Consider the following 25,117-nt stretch of genomic DNA (forward strand, 5'->3'; position numbering starts at 1 on the left):
GTTTCTGCAAAAATCCCCCAGTCAATAATGAGTTAAGGAAAGAAAATGTGAGCCAAGGATTTTATATTCAGTAATACTGAACTTCAAGTATAAAAAGCACAGACAACTGTTATCAATAAGCAATACCTCAAGGAATATTGTTCCCATGAGCACTTCCTAAAGAATATACTAGACAATGAGCTTCAGACAACCAGAATGACTACAAGACACTGAATAAAGACTGGTTGATAACCTAGAAGAAATGGACAAATTCCTAGAAATGTACAATCTCCCAAGACTGAATAAGAAGAAATAGAAAATATGAACAGACCATTTACCAGTAATGAAACTGAGTCAATAATTTTTTTAAAACTCCCAACAAACAACAGTACAGGACAAGATGTCTTCACAGGTGAATTTCACTGAACATTTAAAGAAGAGTTAACACCTATCCTTCCCAAACTATTCCAAAACATTGCAGAGGAAGGAAACTTCTGATCTCATTCTATGAAGCCAGCATCACTCTGATACTAAATCAGACAAAAACACCACACAAAAAAGAAAAGTACAGACCCAAATCCCTGATGAATATAGATGCAAAAATCCTCAGTGAAATATTAGCAAACCAAATTCAACAATACATTAAAAGGATTATACACTATGATCAAATGGGATTTATCCCAGGGATGCAAGGATCATTTAATATGCACAAATCAATCAATGTGATACACCTCATTAACAAATTGAAGAAGAAAAATCATACGATCATCTCAATAAATGCAGAAAAAGTTCTGACAAAATCAACATTCATTTATGATAAAAACTCCTCTCAACAAAGTGGATGTAGAGGGAACATACCTCAACATAATAAAGGCCATATATGACAAGCTTACAGTTAACATCATATTCAACAGTAAAAAGCTGAAAACATTTTCTTTAAGATCAGGAACAAGACAAGGATGCCCACACTTGCCATTTTTATTCAATGTAGTATTGGAAGTCCTAGCCACAGCAATTGCACACGAAAAAATAAATAAATAAAAGAAATTCAAATTGAAAATGAAGAAACTGCAACTGTTTGCAGATGAAATGATTCTATATATAGAAAATCCTAAAAATGCCAACAAAAAACTACTGGAACTAATAAATGAATTCATTAAAGTTTCAGGAAACAAAATTACTATGCAGAAATGTGCTGCATTTCTATACACTAACAATGAACTATCAGAGAAAAACAATCCCATTCACAATTGCATAAAAAAGAATAAAATACCTAGGAATAAATCTAACTAAGGAGGCAAAAGACCTGTACTCAGAAAACTATAAGACACTGATGAAAGAAATTGAAGACAACACAAATGGAAAGATATACTGTGCTCATGGACTGGAAGAATGAATATTGTTAAAATGACTAAATTTCCCCAAACAATCTACACATTCAATGCAATTCCTATGAAAATACCAATGATATTTTTCACAGAACTGGAACAAATAATTCTAAAATTTGTATGGAAACACAAAAAACACCAAATAGCCAACACAATCTTAAGAAGAACAAAGCTGGAGGTATCACACTCCCGGACTTCAAACTATAGTACAAAGCTATAGTAACCAAAACAGTCTAGTACGGGCACAAAAACAGACACAAAGATCAATGGAACACAATAGAGGGCCCAGAAATAAACCTAAACTTTTATGGTCAATTAATCTATAACAAAGGAGGAAGAATATAAAATGGAGAAAAGACAGACTCTTCAATAAATGGTGCTTGGAGAACTGGACAGCTGCATGCAAGGGAATCAAACTGGACTACTTTCTTATACCATATACAAAAATAAACTTAAAATAGATTAAATATCTAAATGTAAGGCCTGAAACCATAAAACTCCTAGGAGAAAACACAGGCAGTATGTTCTTTGATACCAGCCTTAGCTATATATTTTTAGTATGTCTCCTCAGGCAAGGGAAACAAAAGCAAAAATTAAAAATGGGACTATGTCAAACTAAAAAGCTTTTGTACAGCAAAGAAACTATCAACAAAATGAAGAGGCCATGTACTGAATAGGAGAAGATATTTGCCAATGATGCATCTGATAAGGGGTTAATATCCAAAATATACAAAGAACTCACACAAGTTAACATTATAAAGACCAACAACCTGATTAAAAAATGGGCCCTTCCTTCTATACCACTATATAGGGTTTTTTAGTACAATAAAATAGATTTATCCTTGGGCCAGCAGAAACCAATAAAATAGAAACAAAGTAAATGTATACTGAGGTAGAAATAAATAAAAGACTATCACCCAGCCTCCCTCTTGCCCACTGCTCTCTCTATGAGGAATACTATTAGAGAAAAAAATGCAAACGCCCCAATTTCTGTATAGTCTTTACTCTAGTGGCCTACATGCAAAAAGTTAAACATAGAAACTACTACTTTATGAAAAAGCACCAGTAATTTTTATTTTATCTGGTGATTTCCCTCTTTGTCTATAGATATTCATTCAAAACTGATTTACTGAACACTTCCTATGGCCTGTTTTGCTTTTCCTTTGCTCTGAGTAAACTGAACAGCAAAATGAAAGAGTATGTGTTCCTTTAGTTATATTTGACTTTCCATTTCAGGCTTTTCATATTTCTTCAGTTTTAATGATATTATAAACTCAAATGTATTGGCAACAGAATAACCTTGGAATCAATCCTAGCCCAACATCTCAATGTCTAAAAAAGAAAGGTATTCTGGGAGCCATGAAAATATTTTAATAAGGTAAAATAAAACCAATCTTGTTAAAAATGTTTAGGCTGTTAATGCTTCCTTAGTTCAGATGGAGAAATTTTCACCAGCATGTCCATTTGGTTATGGGGGAGAGTATTTGATAGAATTCAGTCAAGAGACCATTTAAAGTGAAGTACACATCACCATATCTTGAGGACAGCAAATGCTGCTAAGTGGAAAAGCAGCATTTTGTTTATTTTGTTTTTACTTTGTTTTGCTTTTGTGATGGCATGATAGCATCTTCTACTTAGAGCAATGTTGACATTCTCTCAACTGACTCATTTGGAAAGAAAAAGAAGTTCACATGCCAATGAGTGGGAAAGGCAGGAAGAGGACTGATTTAACAGAAATATATTACAATTTGTCAAACTTAGAGTAGCAGTATCTTATTTTTTACCTCTCCCTCTTAAAAAAAAAAAGCAATATGGACAAGGTATTGAAGTGTGAACTAAAACGAGATGAATTTCAATTCCTTTTTGTCACTAACACACAGGAAAGATTCTGACCCTATTTCAACCATTTCTCAGGGTCTTTGATGTGTATCTACTTCCTCTCCTGATATGGTAATGATTACATTAAAGAGATATCGATTTGGCAGGAAATTTCCCAAATCAGAAAAAAATTCTTCTTCCAGTATGCTATTATTTTTATGACACATGTGCTGTCTACACACAAAAAGAAAGAGAAAAAGAAGAAAAGAAGGGATAAAGAAGGAAGGAAGAGAAAGATGGGGAAGAGAAGGAAAAAGAAAGAAAAGAAAAGTTAAAAGTTTAACAGTCAAATAACATATGATTTAATTTCGGCCCCATACTTAAAAGGATGGAGTTACATCACTCATTGGAACATCATATATTTCATCCCTGGAAGAAATATATTCATCTCTTACCCAACTTCAAAGTTATTGCTAACTGGCAGTTGCTAGGAACTGATCTGGAATGAATTGGCAGTTCTGGTTCTGTTCTTAGTGACCCAGAGGGTATGTCATAAACACTTATGTTATGGTAATACCTTTGTTAAAAAGGTGAAGAGGAGAGAGCACTCTTTGGTGACCAAATAGCTTTCAACTCATTCTAGCAGAGGTATACAGCAGTAGGTGTCATGCTCTAAACATTTTCTAATTCTGCTACTAAGGCTTCAGAGGAGATGTCTGATTATTAATATAGCCATTGCCTGAATTTATCCATCCAGACTACAAGTTTAGCTCTGAACTGTACCTGGAACACACAATGTGCACTAAACACATGTGTATTTAATGAGAGATTGGATTCACTTAAATATCTAACTCAAATGAAACTTCTATCATAGTGAGGGATTATGGAATTGAAGCAATAAATTGAAAAGATACGGTGCAGCATATTCCTTATAGAAAAAAATCAATAGGTAAGAGCAGTTTAAAATAATCCGGGACAAAAACAAAACAAAACAAAACTTGACGTGGGATGTAGATGTGTGGGAAATATGGCTGAAACACCAATTACTTGTCCTCTGATTGCCTATTCGTAGTTTTTAGTTCCTTCAAGGTAAGGTCTGTATCTTATTCTTCTCATAGCTTCACTTCTTGGATGAGTGTATTGTGCAGAATAGGATTGACTGTCTGAATCCACAGTCATCTCTTCAGTTTCTACAGAGGTGCATTATAGCTCTATCATAGAATGTATTATTTTGAATTTTATTTCTTCATTTTGTGTGTATCCCTACTGGATGTAGATACAATTCTTCAAGTCAGGAACTTATGTCTATTCATTATTGCATATTCAAGTCTAAAGTAATGCCTGCTCATAAATTTTGTTTAGATTAATAAATACAGCTGATCTGGCTGGATATACTCAGATCCTCTTCTTCCCTCACCATATCATGTGCACATCTCCAAAAGCACACACACAAAAGCATGGAACTTCCAACTGAACATGTACGTACATAACTACACATACAAATTCACAAACACAGGTGTTTTTGTGTGTGCATGAATGTGTGTGTACATGTATGACAAAATACATCTTCTATTTATACTGGATAATATTCATTTGACTGATGTCTTTAAGGATCATCAGGTTGACATGTATTTAAATAGTTGACACAACTATTTTCTCAAAGTATGATTCAGGCTGTAAGAGAACATGGGGAAATAAAAAAGCACAGAGATTCATTATTTTCCTAGTAGGCCACCTCCCTCCTTGTTCTGACCCTTGGAGAAACCTAATGAATGATGTCATAGTTGTTGTCTTACATCATACTAGTTGAATGCAGAGATTACCACCATCAAGAAGAGGATGTATTTTAAAGGATCCTTTTAATTTAAATCTCTTTTGCATTAAGATGTGCAATGTGAGCTCAAATTAACTTGAAAAGTGAGAAGATGACCACATTAATAGTCAGTGGATGTGGATTCTTTGGACCACAATGGCCATTTGATGATATCCCAAAGGCAGTCACAAGGTAAGAAACGATTTTCTGTGAACTTCTGAAGCAAATCAGCATTGAAATTTAAAAGCAGCATATATGGAGAATAAAAAATGTAATTCTTACATCTCTGTTCTATGTTGCTGTGTGGATAAAATATAGAACAATTAATATTGCTAAAATAATAAATTTAAACATATAATTTTTCTATATTAAAATGCTTTCATGGCTCTCGATGTGTGCAGAGAATACCCAAATACCATACTCTCTTATAGCAGGCTTTCCACAATTTTGCCCCTCCTGAATTTTCCAAATTTATTTTTCATTGCTCTCCTACTCAAACCTAACTCCCTAACCATCTCAACTACTTGCATTTACCTAACTATATAATGATATTTCATATGTTTGTGTATATACTATTGTTTATATATTGTGTGTATACTATTGCCCTTTCCTAGGATATCCCTATTATGTTTCTCTGGTAAGCAATTTTTTATTCATCCTTTTTGAGCCCTACTCTAAGCTTCTATCCACCATGAGTGGATTATTTCCTTCTTTGTGCCAACATTCTACTTGTTTCACACTGCCAATATGACAGTCAAGTCATCTGTTTACATACATGGTGAGTACTTTATGTGCTTCTTGAAAGCTGTAATTATATCTGATAAAGCAGGAGCTACCATTTGTTAGTTATGTGTCAAGAACTGTGACTGGAAATGTAATTTTAAATCCGTGATTTTAAAACTTTTGAATCACTCGTAAACAAATCATGTCCATAAAGTACAGTAAATGCAGTAGGAGAACAGAGAAAGCACTTTACTAAGTCTGGAACTTAAGAAAAGCTTCTAGGAGGTACAGTTTTGCAGAAGGAGAAAACTGATTTTAACAGGAAGGTTTCCCAAAGCAACGCAGCCTGACTCCTGATGAATATAGGTGCAAAAATTCTCAACAAAATACTAGCAAACTGAATTCAAAAGCACACTAAAAGGACCATACAACCATGATCAAGTGAGATTTATCCCTAGATGCAAGGATGGTTCAATATATGCAAATAAATAGATATACATCACATTGATAGAAAGATGACAATCATATGATCATCTGAATAGATGCAGAAAAATCATTTGACAAAATTCAATCCTTTCATGATACAAACGCTCATCCAGCTAGGAATAGAAGGAAATTAACATAATTAAGGCCACCTATGAAAGCCCACTGCTAACATCATACTTAACAGTGGAAAATGGAAGGCTTTTACTCTAAGATCAGGAACAAGACAAGGATGTCCACTCTTGCCACTTTTATTTAATACAGTTCTGGAAGTACTAATCAGATCATTTAGGCAAGAAAAATAAAAGGCCTCTAAACAGGAAAGGAAGAAGTAAAATTATTCCTGTTTGCAGATGACATGATTGTATATTTTTAAAGCCCTAAAGATTCCACAAAAATCTATTAGAATAAATGATTCAATAAAAAGTTTCAAGAAACAAAATCAATGTACAAAAATCAGTTGTATTTCTGTATTCTAACAGTAAACTATCTAAAAAGGAAATTAAGAAAACAATCCCATTCACAATATTATAAAAAAAACATTTAGAAATAAACTTCATGGAGGTAAAAACCAAATACAATGAAAACTACAAAACATTGATAAATGAGAATAAAGAAGACAAAAACCAATGGAAAGACAACCCATGTTCATGGATTAGAAGACTTAATATTGTCAAAATTTCCACACTACCCAAAGTTATTTAAAGATTCAATCTAATCCTATTGAAATTCCAATGGCATTTTATTTTACAGAAGTAGGAAAAACAACCCTATAATTTATATGGAACCAAATGTGCCTCAAATAGCCAAAACCATCTTGAGAAAGAATAGCATACCTGGAGGTATCTTACTTCCTGACACATAGACAAATGGGACAGAAGAGACAGCCCAGAAATAAACCTACACAGATATTCTTTATTAGAGTGAGGAAGTCACCTTCTACTCTTAGTTTTCTAATAGGTTTTTAAATCATGAATTCTGTCAAATTCATTTTCTGCCTCTATTGACATGATCATACGGTTATTCACCTTTATATTTGCAATGTGGTAAATTATTAGATTTTCATGTGTTAAACTAAACTTGCATTCTGAGTTAAACCCCATTTGGTTACAATGTTGTATTTTTTTTATATATTGCTGATTTAATTTACTAGTATTTTTTTTAAAGATTGTTACATATATGCTCACTAAACATATTTGTCTGAATATGATGGCAGGATAACGCTGACCCTTTTATATGAGTTGGTAAATATTCCTCCATTCTTTATTTTCTGCATGAGTATGTAAGTTGAACTTATTTCTTAGAATTAATCGGTAAAGCTGTGCTTGGAATATTCTTTGTGTGAAAAACTGTAATTAGGTCTTTGATTTCTTTTAAAAATACAGAGCTTTAACATTTTCTATTTCTTGTCTCAGTTTTAATGATGTGTATCTTTCAGATCTAGTATCTGTTGCTATCTCTCTGATCAGTTTGGTCAGGCTAGTGAAAACATAAATAAAAAATGAACAAAATATTTGAACAAAGACTTCACCCCAAATGGTACACAAATGGTAAATAAGGACATGAAATATGCTTATACCATTAATCATCACAGAAATACAATTTAAATCAAATGAGATATCTCTACACACCTGTTAGAATGACTTGATTAAACAAACAAATTAAAAACTTGATAATACCAAGTGCTGGTGAGGATATGTATCAGTTGAAGTCATACATTGTTGGTGGGAATGCAAAATAGCACAACCACTTCGGAAAACAGTTTTGCAGTTTCACAGAGTTATTCATATATTTGCTATATAACTGAACAATTCTACTCTTAGGTGTTTGCTTTCAGGAGAAAAGAAAACTTTAGTTGACACAAAAACCTGTATGCAAATGTTTAGAGTGGCTTTATTCAAAGTTCCCAGGTACTAGAAACAACCCAAACGTGGTAAATGAATAAACTGTGATACATTCATACAATGGAACACTAGCTGACAGTAAAAAAGGAATAAATTAATGAAACACAATATGGATGGCCCCCAAATGCTAAGAGAAAGAAACCAGACTCAAAAGGCTATATCAGGGCTTCCCTGGTGGCGCAGTGGTTGAGAGTCCGCCTGCCGATGCAGGGGACACGGGTTCGTGCCCCGATCCCGGAGGATCCCACATGCCGCGGAGCGGCTGGGCCCGCGAGCCATGGCCGCGGAGCCTGTGTGTCCGGAGCCTGTGCTCCGCAGCGGGAGAGGCCACAGCAGTGAGAGGCCCGCGTACAGCAAAAAAAAAAAAAAAAAAAAAAGGCTATATCAAATATGCTTACATTTAGATGACATTCTGGAAAAAGGGAAATTATAGGAACAGAAAACATCAGTATTTATCAGAGCCTTATGTTGGGGGAACAGGATGACTCCAAAGGAACAGAGAGGAATTTGGGGGATGATAGAATTGCTCAATATTTTGATTGTGTAATGGTTACATGACTCGTGTACTTGTCAAAATGCATAACTGCACACCAAGAAGAATGCATCTTATTGTATGCAAATTATACCACAATTTAAAAAATACTGTATGTAATCTTATTCAATTTACTTTCATTCAATATAATGTTTCTAATACTCATTCATGTTGTCTGTATAGTTCTAGTTCATTAACTTTCCCTGCTGCATAATATTGTATTGTGTGAATATTTCAAACATATTTATCCATTCTCCTGCAAAAATATTTTGGAGTTGTTTTTCAGATTTTCTTTTTCTATTATGCACAACACTGCTCTGACAGTTCTGGAACAAACCTCATTGTGCACATATGCTAGAATTTTCTGAGTTATATAACTAGGGGTAGAATTGCAGAAATTTAGAGAATATCCTCGTTCAACTTTACAAGATAATGAAGACATTTTATTCTCAAGTGGCAGTTGCAATGAACACTCACACTTGAAATGTTTACTAAATCATTTCCAGGGTTTCACGTTTTCACCAGAATTTGGTATTGTTAGACTTCTTAAATTTTGCACCCTGGTCAGTGTAAAATTGTACCTTTTTAAGGTCTTAATTGAGATCTTCCTGATTACTATTGAGATGGAGCATCTTTTCACATTTTGTTTTGTTTTGTTTATCTTGCTAATCCTAATTTTTTTTTCTTTGTCCATTTTCCCATTGGGTTGTCTTTTCCTTTTTGATTCATAGTGGATCTTGAAGCAGTCAATTTAATCCTTTGTTAGTTTTCATGTGATGCAAATAGGTCACATCATTTTTTAACTTATCTTTTTTACTTTATGGTGTCATGGTTAATAATTAGAAGTTATTAATTTTAATGGAGTGAATTTATCAATCTTATTTCTAGTGCTTTCTGTATTTTGTTTTAAAATTTGTCCTTAACTGAATGTCATAAAGATAATTTATATTTGCTTCTGAATGTTTTTAAAGTTTTCTCTTCTACACTTAAGTGTTTATTCAATGTAGAATTAGCTTCTGCACATGGCATGAGGTAGGGATCCAATTTGTTACACATGCATAAACAATTGTCTCAAAAACATTTATTGAAAATACATTTTTCCCATAATGACCTGAAAATTCACTTCTGTCATATTTCAAGTTTACACATGTGCATGGGTCTGGTTCTCTTTTTTGTTTCACTTGTGTTCTCTCCCTATGTCAATATTATTGTAATTACTATTCTGATATGATATATCTTGAAATCCAATTGGGTATGTTCCCCACTCTTTGGGCTACCTTCTTTATTTAGTTCTGCACATGAGATCTGTTGACCTGAAACAAAAATAGACTGCCACACATTTCTCCAGCAAAGATGTGTTTATTTGGGCTCAGCAGAGCATTGTAATTTGGGGTCTGCAATTGCAGTGAACCACTTGCAAGTGCCCCATAGGGCAATGCTTTTATAGAGAGGAAAAGGAAGTTGGGAGGGCTATAGTAAATAAAGAGTCCATGACTTTTCACTGACTGAGAACTTGACAGGAAAGGAGTGTTTCTTCTTTCTGTTGGGCTCTGCTATCATCATAGGGCATGAGAGCTTCCCATTCTGTTTCCCAACTCTATTTAATTGAGATTTTCATTTATTAATTTTTTACAGATCTGACAGTTTAGTTAGATTCAGGTTAATTTTTGGCAAGAATACTTAATAGGTGATCTTGTGTGCTTCCTATTGCATATACTATCAGGTACTATGACTACTAATGATGCCTAGTTTACCTGTTTAAAATGCTGATAGCCAGATCTCCCCATTGTAAAGTAACATTTTTCCATTTAGAATTATCAAGTAATCTGTGGGGTGAAACTCTACACCATTTTAAATTATTTTATAATGAATCAATGAGATGCATTACTTCTTGGGGCTTGCAAAATAGTAACTGTCTATAATTATATTGTTCCAGTACTAGCAGGAATTTTCTGTAAAAAAAAAAAAAAGAGCTTTCCCTCATTAAGAGGAGGTAAATTATGGTTTATTTCCAAAAGGCTTGGATTAAATGCTTAATTATTTCCTTTAATTACCAAGTTTCAGAGTAAGAATTTGATGCAGTCATTACCTTCAATGAAAGTGAGGTTTTGTTTTTCTGTTTTTCTATGTGTTGTTGAGTATCATTATGGACTCCTGTATTTTTATTATGTGTTAAATCAACCACAGTAATTATTCCTTGTGAGGCAAATTATCTCAAAATTGACTACTGTCTTTTGGACACAATACCATTAGTATTTTCTTACTTTCGAGAATAAAATGCCTAGGCTCATCTTGTACTCTTCCTGCTATAGACTGACAGCTTCTCGAGTTCGGGCCCAGTTTCAGTTTATCTCCTTATTGATCTAGTTTTCAGTTCTTCCTTTCTGGCCTCTGGGCATTTCCTCCAGATTTTTGTTGTTGTTATTGTTTCAAGCTCAAGTTCGCATTTTTTTCAGTTCCAAATATTTATTTAGTGCCAACTATGAGCCAGATGCTGTTCTAAGGATACAGAAGTAAACAAAGCAAAATCTCTGATCTCAAGGAGCTTATATTGCAAGAATGCTTATTATATAAACTATGAATTTTAATAGATATTGTGATCTGGCAATATTAGATATTGTAGGGGTTTTAAGGTAATGTAGCTATGAGTGACAATTTGTAAAATTTTATATCAGTTTTGAGAATGAATACTTGGGGGAAAAAAAACAGAAAATAGGAAGTCCAGTTAGGAAAGAATTGCAGTATTCCAAGTCTGAAATGGTTAGGCTAGTAGGTAGAAGTGAGAATGGAGAAGAAAGCTGGAATGCAGGACTATCTTGAAGGAAGAAAAGATAAAATTTTGTAATAGTTTAATAAGAGGGCATGATACAAAGAAAGATGTCAAAGTTAGCTCCATACAGTCTTCCCTGGAAGACTGGAAAAATGACTACAACACTGACAGAAATAGTGTAGCCTGTGTGAATGGGTGGGCGATAAAAATCTCTCTTAGTCAGTATGGACTGTGTCTATATTTAATACTCCATACAGTGCACTGCATTACCTTACTGCATCTGAAAAAGGCAGTGGAACAATGGTGTAGACACAGTGCAAGGTGACTAAAAATATAGAACTAGAAGAGAGTGCCAGGTGAGAAGTGGGAGCAGAAACGCCTCCTTTGTTATCCCTAGAGCCTGGTTTGATGTCTGGCACAAAGCTGGCCCTCAATTAATATTTATTGAATAAATGAACATAAGTCATTTGCATAGATGAGAGAGCTGAGCCCATGGGAATAGATCTCAGAAAGAGGACATTACTTGCTAAGGTTCAAAAACAGCCCTATTGATTCCACATATAAGTGGTATCACATCGTATTTGTCTCTTTCTGACTTACTTCACTTCGTATAAGAGATTGGCACAATATTGTAAATCAACTATATTTCAATAAAACAAAACAAAACAAGACAAAAAACAGAAAAACAGCCCTTTGGCCCTATGGCCTGAATTGCCAACAGTTGCCTGCCTTAGAGGAAATGATTCCAAACGTACCCAGAGTTAGGGATAGTTAGTTTAGGAGTTGTAATTTCAGGAGCTGTGTGTGTGTGTGTGCGGGGCAGGGGTGCATTCTAGATTTAGGATACCAAAATGGAAGTGAGAGATTTGCCCCTCGATCAAAGTTGATATTAATTATATTCATTTCGTAAGGGTAAGCCTATCTGCACAAGTTCCAGCTTCTCAGTGCAATCAGTGCAGTTCCTTTTCCACAATGCTCCAAATACAAACCTTTCTTTACAGGTTACCAGCCGAGGGCCTGACTGCTCTAGAGCATTCTCTAATTAAAAGGTTAACGGATTTCCTTTCCCTCTTTTCAAGTGAAGGACCTGAAATATCAATTCGACTGACCGGGATGACTCTTTCAGTTCCCATCCTCAAGGGGGCGGTGACCACGGAGCCACTCCTTAACCACGCGCGCTGAAATCTGCGGCAAATACCTTCACGTTCCGCTCCAGGGTGCTTTAGATTAGTCCCAAAGCCCAGCACCGCATACTGAGCCTGCGCATATTGGCTCCGCGGAGCAAGCGCATGCGCTTTGAGGCGGAGCTCTTACAGGCCGCCCTGGGCGGGTCTGGGCAGCGCCAGCGTTTTGGGGCCTAGGAGCCGTGGGAGGAGCCGGCGGCTTCACCCTGGTAACCAGAGCGCTGTAGCTGCCCCGCCTTGCAGGCCTCAGGACTGTCATCGCCTTTGGGTGTGGGGTACTTTGGCCAGCGTCCCCGGAAATAGCCCCGCCGGCCTCTCAGACACCCCCATCCTCCCCACGCCGCCGTCGCCGCCGCCATGCAGGGGGAGGACGCCAGATACCTCAAAAGGTGACGACCCCCCAAGGCTCGGTCCTACCCTCCTTGCCCGGACCCTGAGGTTATTCTTGAAAGGTTCTTGGGTTGGCCGTGAGATGTCAGTGGGCAAAGCTTAGAAGAGGGGTGGGAGACGGGAGAAATCACGGAAAGGGAGGTGGGGAAAGGTGAATTAAAAAGAGGAAGGGGCCCTTAGGGGGTGCGGGTTTCTCCAGCCTCTTACCTGACTCAGCGGGGCCCTGACAGCATTGCAGATGGTTTCCTTGCTACATTACATTGTTCAGGGTAGAGGAACGGAGGGCGGAGTAAACCGCGTCTTCCTATTTTTCCCCGATACTCCGACTCTCCATTTTCCTTTAATAGATAAATCCTGTGGAAGCCTGGAAGTGAAGTCTTCTGGCGCCTCTGTTCTATGTCTCCAATTTGGGGTTCCCTGCCATGGGGTTTTGAAATGAAGGGGAAAGAAGTGGTGGCTTTTAATTAATGGGAGACTGGATTGAGATGTTGCTTTCCAGTTTATTTGTGCTTTCCTCATCCATTTCACTGCCATGTATACAGTATAATTTTTGTAGGAGGTTCGTAATTATCAAGAGGTTTGTTCAGGAGCTTGACATGAAACAGGCCATCATTTCTTTAGTTTAAAAATATGTGTAGTATCAGTTACTCCTTAAAGAAAAATGTACTCTGTTGGGATTATTTATTTGACTCAGGTCAAAGAGATAAGATCATCCCTCATAAAAAGAATACCTCTCACTGGACCAAGAGCTAGCAGTGATCCAATACAAAAAAATATTTTAATTAGGAGTCTCCATTTTTAGCTAAGTCCCTGTTACTGATTGTGCAAATACCCTAAAAAGTCACATGTATTCTTTTGGACTCAGTTTCCTTATCTAAAAATGGGGCAAGTATTACTTTATGATAGGTATGAGGACCAAATATGAAAATGTTTTAAAAAGATAAAACACGCATGTAAGGTGGTGGCATCATTTCAATTCATAGTATACTTTTACTGAACGTATTTATCCCAGCTTGGCAGGGCCCTGATCATCACAGAAAGATCTAACCTTTAATAGACTCTTAAAAGGGATTGAAATTATTGTAAAATCAATCAAGCAACCAACTGTATTCACTGTCTTTGCAGGCCTGAAGCATATATTGCCTGCCTGTCCCATTTTATAGAAATATATCTGAAATTGTTACATAACCAGAGCTCATCAGTAAAAATTTCAAAAAAGAATATGTAATCATAACAAGTATATAGTCAGCATTTATTTCCTCACTGCATTTTACTTACATCAATCATTTAAAATATCTTGATTGAAAATTTGGTGAAAGAAGAAAACAAGAAATTCTTTTCCTTCGACTTTAAAATCAAGGTTGTTCTAGAGCAAAGAGTCACTATTACATCATTAGCTTATTTTCATGTAATGTAGTTGTGCCAGAAAATAGTTTTTCTTAGGATTCTGGTATCCTGTGGTCCCTTCGGCATCCTGTGACTTGTAATTCTCAACCTATTGCTTACTTTTAAAGCTAAATTATGTGGCGTTCAACAAAAAAATCAGACAAGTCACTATAATATTTGAAGTAAAATAAGGTCAGAATCTGGAAAGGCGGAAATATACACTTCTCAATTTTGTCTGATTTTGACAATATAAATAGTTTGCATCGCCTGCTTTCATTTTAGAAATGTGCATCCAACATATAATCATATAGGCCCGATGGCTTATGATATGACAGAACATTCCATTTTAATGATTGATTCTTTGATAGTAATTACATATATTAATTCCTTTTGTAATATTCTTTTATTATTTTGTTTTTAACAAGAAGGCAGTATGTTTTCAATCTAATTGATTCATTCTAATTTTAATTATTTACTTTCAGTGGTTTCATTGTAGCTATCACTGAGGAATCTCTAGTCTCTATATGTTTACATGTGTAATAGATTATAGAATCAAAAATGAGGTTTCATTTTTTGTTCTGCTACCCATTAGTGTTCTGATTCAATAGTGCTTAATGCATACTTACCAAATACTTAGTCCATGCCTAGCATTGTTCTGATCACTGCGGAAATGATTAAGTAGACACAGTTCATATCCTCAGTCAGATATGCACACAAATAAATAGACAGTTAATCTAGTGGGTTTTGTTTTTTGCCTCTTAAAACTCTCTGATGGCTTTCCATTGCTCTTAGAGTTAGAGCACCAACCTTTTCAGCTTCATCTCTCTGCTCCCCTCCTGCCCCCAACAATTCCATACTTCAGCCTTACAGAAATAACTTCTTTTAGATCCCTATGTGTTTCGGTGTTAGACTCCAAGTGCCCTTCCCATTGCCTGGTACTTGCCTTGTTCTTTATCCAGCTAACTCTTCATCTTACCTGTTTTAGCTTCAATGTCACTTTTTCTAGAAGGTATTTCCTGAGCTGCCCTTTCCCACCGCACAATCTGCCATCCACGTCAGATATACCTGCTAGCTTCCATGATACCTAATACCTTGTCTTTTCCCACTCTTACTATTTTATTGTTATTGTTTGTGTTTCCTGCTGGTCTATAAGCTTCAGAAGGGTAAGAATTTTTGCATCAGTATTCATAAAGGATATTCATAAATTATATTCAAAAATATATTCTGTTTTTATGGCATCTTTGTCTTTCTTTGGTATCAGGGTAATGGTGGCCTCATAGAATTAATTAGGAAGTGTTCCCTCTTTTTCTAGTTTTTGGAGGAGTTTGAGAAGGATTGGCGTTAATTTGGTACAATTCACCAGTGAAACTATCTGGTTTTGGACTTTGTTGGGAAGTTTTTTTTGTTTTTTGTTTTTTGTTTTTTTGCAGTACGTGGGCCTCTCACTGTTGTGGCCTCTCCCGTTGCAGAGCACAGGCTTGGGACATGCAGGCTCAGCGGCCATGGCTCATGAGCCTAGCCGCTCCGTGGCATGTGGGATTCTCCCGGACCGGGGCACAAACCCGTGTCCCCTGCATCGGCAGGCGGACTCTCAACCACTGCGCCACCAGGGAAGCCCTGTTGGGAAGTTTTTGATCACTGATTCAATCTCTTATTTTGGGGGAATTCAGAATTTCTATTTCTTTTGAGTCAGTTTTGGTAGTTTGTGAATTTCTAGGAGTTTGTCCATTTCATCTAGGTTATCTACTTTGTTGGCTTACAGTTGTTCATAGTATTTTTTTTTAATTTCTATGAGGTCAGAGATAATAGTAATAATGTCCCACTTTAATTTCCAGTTCTAGTAATTTGAGTCTTCTCTCTTTTTTTCTTAGTTTAACTAAAGGTTTGTCAATTTTGTTGATCTTTTCAAAGAACCAACTTTTAATTTTTTGATTTCCTCTATTGCTTTTCTATTCTCTGTTTCTTTTATCTCTGTCTTTATCTTTATTATTTCCTCCCTTCTACAGGCTTGTTGTTTAGTTTTCTCTTTTTCTAGTTCCTCAAGGTGTAAAATTAGGTCATTAAGTTGAAATCGTTTCTTTAATTGAGATATAATTGACATATACCATTATATTAGTTTCAGTTGTACAACATAATGATCCAGTATTTGTATATATTGCCAAATGGTTACCACAGTAAGTCTAGTTAACATCCATCACTATACAGTAACTTTTTTTTTCTTGTGATGAGACTTTTAAGATTTACTTACTTAGCAGTTTTTCATATATACGATATAGTATTATTAACCATAGTCACCATGCTGTACATAACAACCCCAGGACTCGTTTATTTTATAGCTGGAAGTTTATACCTTTTTACCAGCTTCACCTACTTCATCCACTTCGACCACTTCCCACCTTTGGCAACCACCAATTTGCTATCTGTATTTGTTAGTTCAGGTTTTGTTTGTTTTGCTTTATTTTTAGATAAAAATAAATAGTGAGATCATATGGTATTTGTTTTTCTATCTCTGACTTATTTTACTTAGCACATTGCCCTAGGGTCTATTCATGTTGCAAATGACAAAATTTTCTTCTTTTTTATGGCTGAATAATATTCCAGTGTGTGTGGGGGGGGTGTATACACAGATATACATATATTTTATCCATTCATCCATTGATTGACACTTAGGGTGCTTCCATGTCTTAGCTATTGTAAATAATGCTTCAGTGAACATGGAGGTCCATATATCTTTTTGAGTTAGTGTTTTCATTTCTTTTGGATAAATACCCAGAACAGAATTGCTGGATCATATGCAAGTTCAATTTTCAATTTCTTGAGAAACCTCCACATTGTTTTCCATAGTGGCTGAACCAATATAAATTCCCACCAACGGTTCACAGGCTTCTCTTTTCTTCACATCCTCTCCAGCACTGTTATTTCTTGACTTTCTGATAATAACCATTCTAACAGGTGTGAGGTGATATGGCGATTTTGATTTTATATTTCTGATGATTAGTGATGTTGAACACCTTTTTATGTAATGTACCTGTTGCCCATCTATATATATTCTTTGGAAAAATGTTCAGATCCTCTGCCCATTTTTTCCTTAGATTGGTTTTTTGCTGTTGAGTTGTATGAGTTCCTTATATATATATATTGGATATTAATCCCTTATCAGATATATGATTTGCAAATATTTTCTCCCATTTGGTAGGTTGCCTTTTAATTTTGTTGATGATTTTCTTTGCTCTGTAGAAGCTTTTTGGTTTGATGTAGTACCAGTAGTTTATTTTTGCTTTTGTTGCCTTAGTTTTTGGTGTCAGATCCAAAAAATCATCACCAAGACCAAAGGCAAGGAGCTTACTGCCTATGTTTTCTTCTAGGAATTTTATGGTTTCAGGTCTTACATTCAAGGCTTTAATCCATTTTGAGTTGATTTGTGTGTATGGTGTAAGATAGCGGTACAGTTTTGTTCTTTTGCATATGGCCATCTAGTTTTCTCAACACTATTTATTGAAAGGACTGTCTTTTCCCAGGTGTATATTCTTAGCTCCTCTGTCATAAATTAATTGGCCATATATGTGTGGGTTTATTTCTGGGCTCTCTATTTTTTCTATTGATCTGTGTGTCTGTTTTTATGCCAGTATCATACTGTTTTGATTACTGTAGCTTTGTAATATAGATTAAAATCAGGATGCATGATGCTGCCAACTTTGTTCTTCTTTCTCAAGATTGTTTTGGCTATTCAGGCTCTTTTGTGGTTCTGTACAAATTTTAGGATTTTTTTGTTCTATTTCTGTGAAAAATGCTATTGAGAATTTGATAGGAATTGCATTGAATCTTTAGATTGCTTTGGATAGTATGGACATTTTAACAATTTTAATTTTTCCAGTTCATAAGCATGGAATATCTTTCCATTTATTTGAGTCTTTTTCAGTTTATTCCATTATTGTCTTATGGTTTTCAATATACAGGTCTTTCATATCCTTGGTTAAATTTATTTCTTAGGTATTTTATTCTTTTTGATGTGTTTGTAAATAAGATTGTTTTCTTAATTTCTCTTTCTGGTAGTTCATATTAGTGTAAGGAAATGCAACTAATTTATATATATTGATTTTGTATCCTGCAACTTTACTGAATTTGTTTATTCTAACAGTTTTTTGGTGGAGCCTTTAGGATTTTCTTTATATAATATCATGTCATGTGCAAATAGTGATGGCTTTATTTATTCCTTTCTGATTTGGATACTTTTCATTTCTTTTTCTTGCCCAATTGCTTTGGCTACCACTTCCAATACTGCGTTGAATAGAAGTAGCAAGAGTTGGCCTCCTTGCCTTGTTGTTGATCTTTCAGGAAAAGCTTTCAATATTTCACCCATAAGTATAATGTTAGCTGTGGGACTGTCATATACCGTCTATGTTGTGTTGAGTTTCGTCCCTCTATACCTACTTTGTTGAGAGTTTTTATAATAAATGTATGTTGAATTTTGTCAAATGCTTTCCCCACATTTATTGAGATGATATTATATGACTTTTATCCTTCATTTTGTTTGTGGTGTATCACATCGATTGATTTGTGTTTGTTGAACCATCCTCACATCTCTGGAATAAATTCCACTTGATAATGGTGTATGATTGTTGTTTTAAAGTATTGTTGAATTCAGTTTTGTAGCATTTTGTTGAGGATTTTTGCATCTGTATTCATCAGGTTTGTTTTTTTGTTTTTGTTTTTTGGTGTCTTTGTCTGGTTTTGATATAACAGTAATGCTGGCCTCATTAAATGAGTTTGGGAGTGTTCTTTCCTTGTCAGTTTTTGAGAAGAGTTTGAAAAGGATTGGTGTTAATTCTTCCAATGTTTGATAGAATTCACCCATGAAGCCATCTGGTCCTGGGCTTTTTTGGGGAGGTTTTTGACTACTGATTTAACCTCCTTATTAGGAATCAGTCTGTTCTGATTTTCTGTTTCTTCATGATTCAGTCTTGGGAGGTTGTATATTTCTAGGAATTTATCCATTTCTTCTATGTTGTTTAATTTGTTGGAGTATAATTTTTAATAGTAGTTTCTTAAGATCTTTTATATTTCTGTGGTAACAATTGTAATGTCTCCTCTTTTATTTCTGATTTTATTTATGGGCATACCTCATTTTATTGCCTTTTGCTTTATTGCACTTTGTAGATATTGCATTCTTTATAAATTAATGTTTATGGCAACCCTGAGCCAAGCAAGTCTATTGGTGCCATTGTTCCAACATCATTTGTTCACTTCTTGTCTCTGTCACATTTGGTAATTCTCCCAATATTTCAAATTTTTTCATTATTACTCTATTATGGTGATTTGTGATCAGTTATCACTGATGTTACTATTGCAAAAGATTATATCTTGCTGAAGGTGCAGCTGCTTAGCACTTTTTAGAAATAAATATTTTTAAAAATAAGGTATGTACATTGATTTTTAAATGTAATGCTATTGCACACTTAGTATATCACAGTATAGTGTAAACATAACATTTATGTGCACTGGGAAACCAAAAAATTCACATGTCTTGCTTTATAATGATACGCACCTTATTGCAGTGATCTGGAACTGAACCCGCAATATCTGCAAGGTACGCCTGTGTTTGAGTCCTCTCTTTTTTTCTTGGTTAGCCTAGCTAAAGGTTTGTTGATTTTATTTACCTTTTCAGAGAACCACCTCTTAGTTTCATTGATCTTTCCTGTTGTCTTTATAGTATCTATTTCATTTATTTCCCATCTAATCTTTGTTATTTCCTACCTTTTACTAGCTCTGGGCTTTGTTTGTTATTTTTTCTCCAGTTGCTTAAAATGTAAAGTTAGATTGTTTATTTAAGATCATTTTTTGTTTCTTGATGTAGGCATTTATCTCTATGAACTTCCCTCTTAGAACTGCTTTTCTGCATCCTTTAAGTTTTGGTGTGTTGTATTTCCACCTTTACTTGTTTAAAGGTATTGATTTCTTCTTTGACACATTGGTTGTTCAGTAGTATGTGCTGAATCTTTATGTGTGAATTTTCCAGTTTCTTCTTGTAATTAATTCTTAGTCTCATACTATTGTGGTTGGAAAAGATACTTGATATATTGCAGTCTTCTTAAAAATATTAAAACTTGTTTTGTGGCCTAACATATGATCTATCCTTGAGACTGTTTTATGAGCACTTGAGAAGAATGTATATTCTGTTCCTTTGGGTGGAATGTTCTGTTTATGTTTGTTAAGTTCATTTGGTCTAATGTGTCATTTAAGGCCAATGTTCCTTATTGAATTTCTGTCTAGGTAATCTATTCATTGATGAAAGTGAGGTATTAAAGTCTCTTCCTACTATTGTATTGCTGTGTATTTCTCCCTTTAGGACTTTTCATATTTTCTTTATATATTTAAGTGCTCCTATTTTGGGCATATAAATATTTACAAATGTTTTATTTTCTTATTGGATTGACCCCTGTATTGTCATATAATACCCTTCTTTGTCTCTTATTACAGTCTTTATCTTAAAGTCTATTTTGCCCAACATAAATATAGCTACCCCAGCTTTCTTTTGATTTCCATTTTTATGGAATACGTTTTTCCATTCCTTCATTCAATCTGAGTGTGTACTTGCATTTGAAGTGAGTCTCTTGTAGGCAGCATATAGATGGGTCATTTTTTTTAACCATTTATCCGCTCTGTATCTTTTGATTGGAGAATTTAGTCCATTTACATTCAAAGTAATGATTGATAGGTAGGTACTTATTGTCATTTTGTTCATTGTTTTCTGGCTGTTTTGTAATTCCTCTGTTTCTCCTTCTCTTGCTCTCTTCACTTGTGATTTTCAGATTTTCTCTAGTGTCATTAGATTTCTTTTTCTTTTGTGTATCTACTATAGGTTTTTGCTTTGTGGTTACCATGAGGCTTACGTAAAAACATTTATAACAGTCTATTTCAAGTTGTTAACACCCTAAGATTGAACACGTTTTAAAGCTCAACATTTTTACTCTCCCCTCATTTTACGTTTTTGATGTCACCATTTACATTTTTTTTATCTTGTGTGTCTTTAACAAATTTTTGTAGTTATAGTTATTTTTACTACTTTATCTCTTACTTTCATGCTAGCTTTATAAGTGATCAGCCTACCACCTTTACAACATTTTAGATTATTCTGAGTTTTACAACATATTTACCTTTACCAGTGAGATTTATATTTTCACAAGTTTTCCAGGAAAACTGTCTCTCCTTCAATTCAGTAGGAGAACTTGGCTGTGTAGACTAAAAACTGGTTGGCAGTTTTTCCCTCTCAGCACTTTGAATATATTTTGCTACTTCTGGCCTGCAAAATTTCTGCTGAAAATCTGCTGATAGTCTTATGGGGGTTCCCCTTGTACGCAACAAGTTGTTTTTCTCTTACTGTTTTTTTAAGATTCTCTCCTTGTCTTTGATTTTTGACACTTTAATTATAATGTGTCTTCTTGTGGCTGTCTTTGGATTCATCTTTTTTTGGAACTCTCTGGGCTTCCTGGATCTGGATGTCTGTTTCTTTCTTCAGGTTAATGGAGCTTTCAGCCATAATTTCTTCAAATAAGTTTTCTGCCCCTAATAGTTTTCTGCCCCATTCTCTTCTCCTTCTAGGACCCCTCTATTGCAAATGTTGATCTGCTTGATGTTAGCTTATAAATCCCTTAATCTGTCTTCACCCCTTTTTTATTCTTTTTGCTTCTCTGGGTGTGTTCCATTGCCCTGTCTTTGAGTTCACTGATCCTTTCCTCTGCTTCATCGAGTCTTCTGTTGAAGCCCTTTGCTGTATCTTTAAGTTCAATTATTGTGTTCTTCAACTCTGTGACTTCCATTTGGTACTTTTATATTTTCTATCTCTGTTGAAATTCTCACTTTGTTCATCCATTCTTCCCCTGAATTTAGCAAGCATCTTTACGATCATTACTTTTAACTATTTATCATATACATCATTTATCTCTGTTTCATTATGGTCTTTTTCTGAGGTTTTATCTTTTTCTTTCTTGAAACACATTTCTCTGTTTCTTCATTTTCCTTGACTCTGTGTTGGTTTCTATGTATTAGATAAAACAGCCACCCCTCCCATTCTGGAAGGAGTGGTCTTATTTAGGAGATGAACCTTTTTATTCAACCATGCCTAGCTCTTGGTTGTCTTTCAGACCTTAGTGATTGTCCAAGTAGCCTACTTTATTTTCAGTGCTCCCTCTGAGCTGAGTCCTGGGGTAATAACCAGTTAATAACTATTTTTTTTCTTTCACTAATGTCTCTTTGAACTCATGAATACAAGCCCCAGTGGCCACCAGAACCAGGTGATCACCTGGGTGGCAGCCACAAAAACTGGGGCACCAGATAAGTGTACAAGCTCTCCTCCAGGATATACTAGTGCTCTGGAGTGGGACAGAGGGAGAGTGCAAAGATAGCATCTGCTCTCCTAGGTCTCTGGAGAGGATGACAGTCAGCCTTTAGATGTGTTTAATTAGAAGCCTGCCCCTAAGTCCACAGCTATGAAGATAAGCTAAAAGATCTCTTTCATAGAAAGATTGGTTGTCTCAGTCTGTTGCCTCTCTGCTGTGCCCTGGGAGTGGTAGCCAGTTAAGAACTCCCTCTCTCTGTTATGGTCCTGTGGGACCTGGGAACGTAAGCCCTGATAGCCACCAGAGTCAGGTGATCTAGAGGTGTCCCCTGGGGATCAGCAGCAATAATCAGGACACCAGAAGACAGCAGTACAAGCTCTTTTCTGGGAGATACTGGTGATCTGGAGAGCATAAAGATGGAACCTGCCAGCCTCCATCCTGTGTATTTCAGTAGACTCATATGTTAAATTAGATGCTGGGCCCTCAGGCCGACCCTTTAAGATAAACAAATAATCCTTTTTAACAGAAAGTCTAGGTGCTTTTTAGTCAGTTGCCTCTGAACTAGGCTTTAGGGTAGGCGAGCTTGCATGTGCAAGCCCTTTAAGAACTGTTTCACTGTTTTGCTATAGCCACTGGGGTTTCATGGAAGATAGATGTTTTGGGAGCTTGTCTCTCAGGTATAGGTCTTAAAAGCTGGGTGCCAGATGTAGGGTTTAAATCCTTCATTCCTCAAGTAGCAGCTCAGGTGTGAGTTTTTGCCCAGTTGTGGGTCTCCACACCAGACATGGGGTTTATGGCAAGATTGTGAATCAGTCTCTCTTATTTGCTTCAATGTGGGTTTTCTTGTTTGCTCAATTTGTGGGCATTGCTCAGCTAGTTTGGGTTTTTTGGGTTTTTTTGTTTTTCTTTTTGTTAGTTGCGGCGTGTGGGCTCCCCCTGCATTGGGAGCCCCCTGTGTTGGGAACACGGAGTCTTAACCACTGGACCACCAGGGAAGTCCCAAGGTGGGGGCGGTGGGGCGTTCAGAGGAAATTGTTTCATAGATGGTATTGACTCAGTGCATCTATTAGAGGAGGTGAGTTCAGGAACCTCCTACATCACAGTCTTGAACACAAACCTGTAATAAACCCTTTTGACAGCAATAATTTAAAAAAAACCTGTTTAATGAAAAATTAAGGGCTAAATTTTGTTTCTCTAGGAAATAGATGATGAATATGGAGCACAGTGTTAGTCAGCATCTGTTATCTGTTGTAGGGATCATAATGATATCATCGACCACATGAAGTCTAGAAACATCAGGATGTACTTTAGAAGTTAGTAATTAAGAATACTCTGCCTGAAGGTGACAATTATCACATGTAGATAAAGAAAGGTATATCTTATATCAGTCTGTGAAGCATGACTTCATATTGAGATTAAAAAAGCAAAACTTTTTCTAAATCAATTTAGCACATTTTTGGTTCCAGTTTTCTTGTGCAGGTTAAAAAAAAAAAAGGTGAAGTAGACCTGTTATTAAGAAGGCTCCATTAGTACAAGAACTTTGCAGACAGTTAAAAAATATCAGTTTAATATCAGTGTCATAAGATGCTACAAATAGTAAATCAGTTAATTCTAATAATGGGCTAAATTACTTCTCACCTGATTCATGGATTCCAAATAAAGCATTTGAAGTTCATTGTCTCAATTGTTAAATATCTGACATCATTATGAATACCATGTTAAATTCAGTTTAGAAGTATAGCATTTAAGATAAAATTATTCATTTTGTGGTGATAATACAAGTATAAATTTTGATGAGGCACATTGCTATGGTAAAAGCAATTTTTCATACTAAATCAGCTATCAACAGCAGATGTGTACTTGTCACAGGTTGCATGTAGACATAATTCATAATTGTGTCCAAAAAGCTGGAATATTTTACCAACCAAAATAGAATTTTGAAACCATGATTGTCAATTTAAAAATATTTATATCATTCATAAATATAGAGTAATTGAATTACAAAATGTTTTGAGCCTTTAGAGAACTACTTTGTAAATCAACCAATTGTCCTGCAAATGGTTTTGAATGTTTTGTAAGGGAATCTTGTAAATTTCGTGCAATGTAAGTTAGAAATAAAGAATCAAGGTGATATATACAATGGAATATTACTCAGCCATAAAAAGAAATGAAATTGAGTTATTTGTAGTGAGGTGGATGGACCTAGAGTCTGTCATACAGAGTGAAGTAAGTCAGAAAGAGAAAAACAAATATCGTATGCTAACACATATATATGGAATCTAAGAAAAAAAATAATAAAAAGGTCATGAAGAACCTAGGGGTAAGACAGGAATAAAGACACAGACCTACTAGAGAATGGACTTGAGGATATGGGGAGGGGGAAGGGTAAGCTGTGACAAAGTGAGAGAATG

At 35.4% G+C, this 25,117-nt stretch overlaps 1 protein-coding gene across 2 annotated transcripts in view; it reads left to right on the top strand.

Annotated features, from left to right (window-relative positions):
* The first annotated feature begins 12,743 nt into the window (after positions 1 to 12,743).
* The window catches only part of KIFAP3 (kinesin associated protein 3), a 154,684-nt gene continuing 142,310 nt past the window's right edge, over positions 12,744 to 25,117 (top strand). Inside the window, exon 1 of one of the 2 annotated variants that reach the window (XM_082613514.1) lies at positions 12,744 to 12,983. In XM_082613514.1, the coding sequence (XP_082469640.1) occupies positions 12,952 to 12,983 (32 nt within the window). In that variant the 5' untranslated portion in view covers positions 12,744 to 12,951. The remainder of the gene's footprint in view (positions 12,984 to 25,117) is intronic. The other variant, XM_082613513.1, reaches the window with a different exon arrangement.

Source organism: Mesoplodon mirus (assembly GCF_964341445.2).
Source record: "Mesoplodon mirus genome assembly, chromosome: 3".
Classification (NCBI taxonomy): Eukaryota; Metazoa; Chordata; class Mammalia; order Artiodactyla; family Ziphiidae; genus Mesoplodon; species Mesoplodon mirus.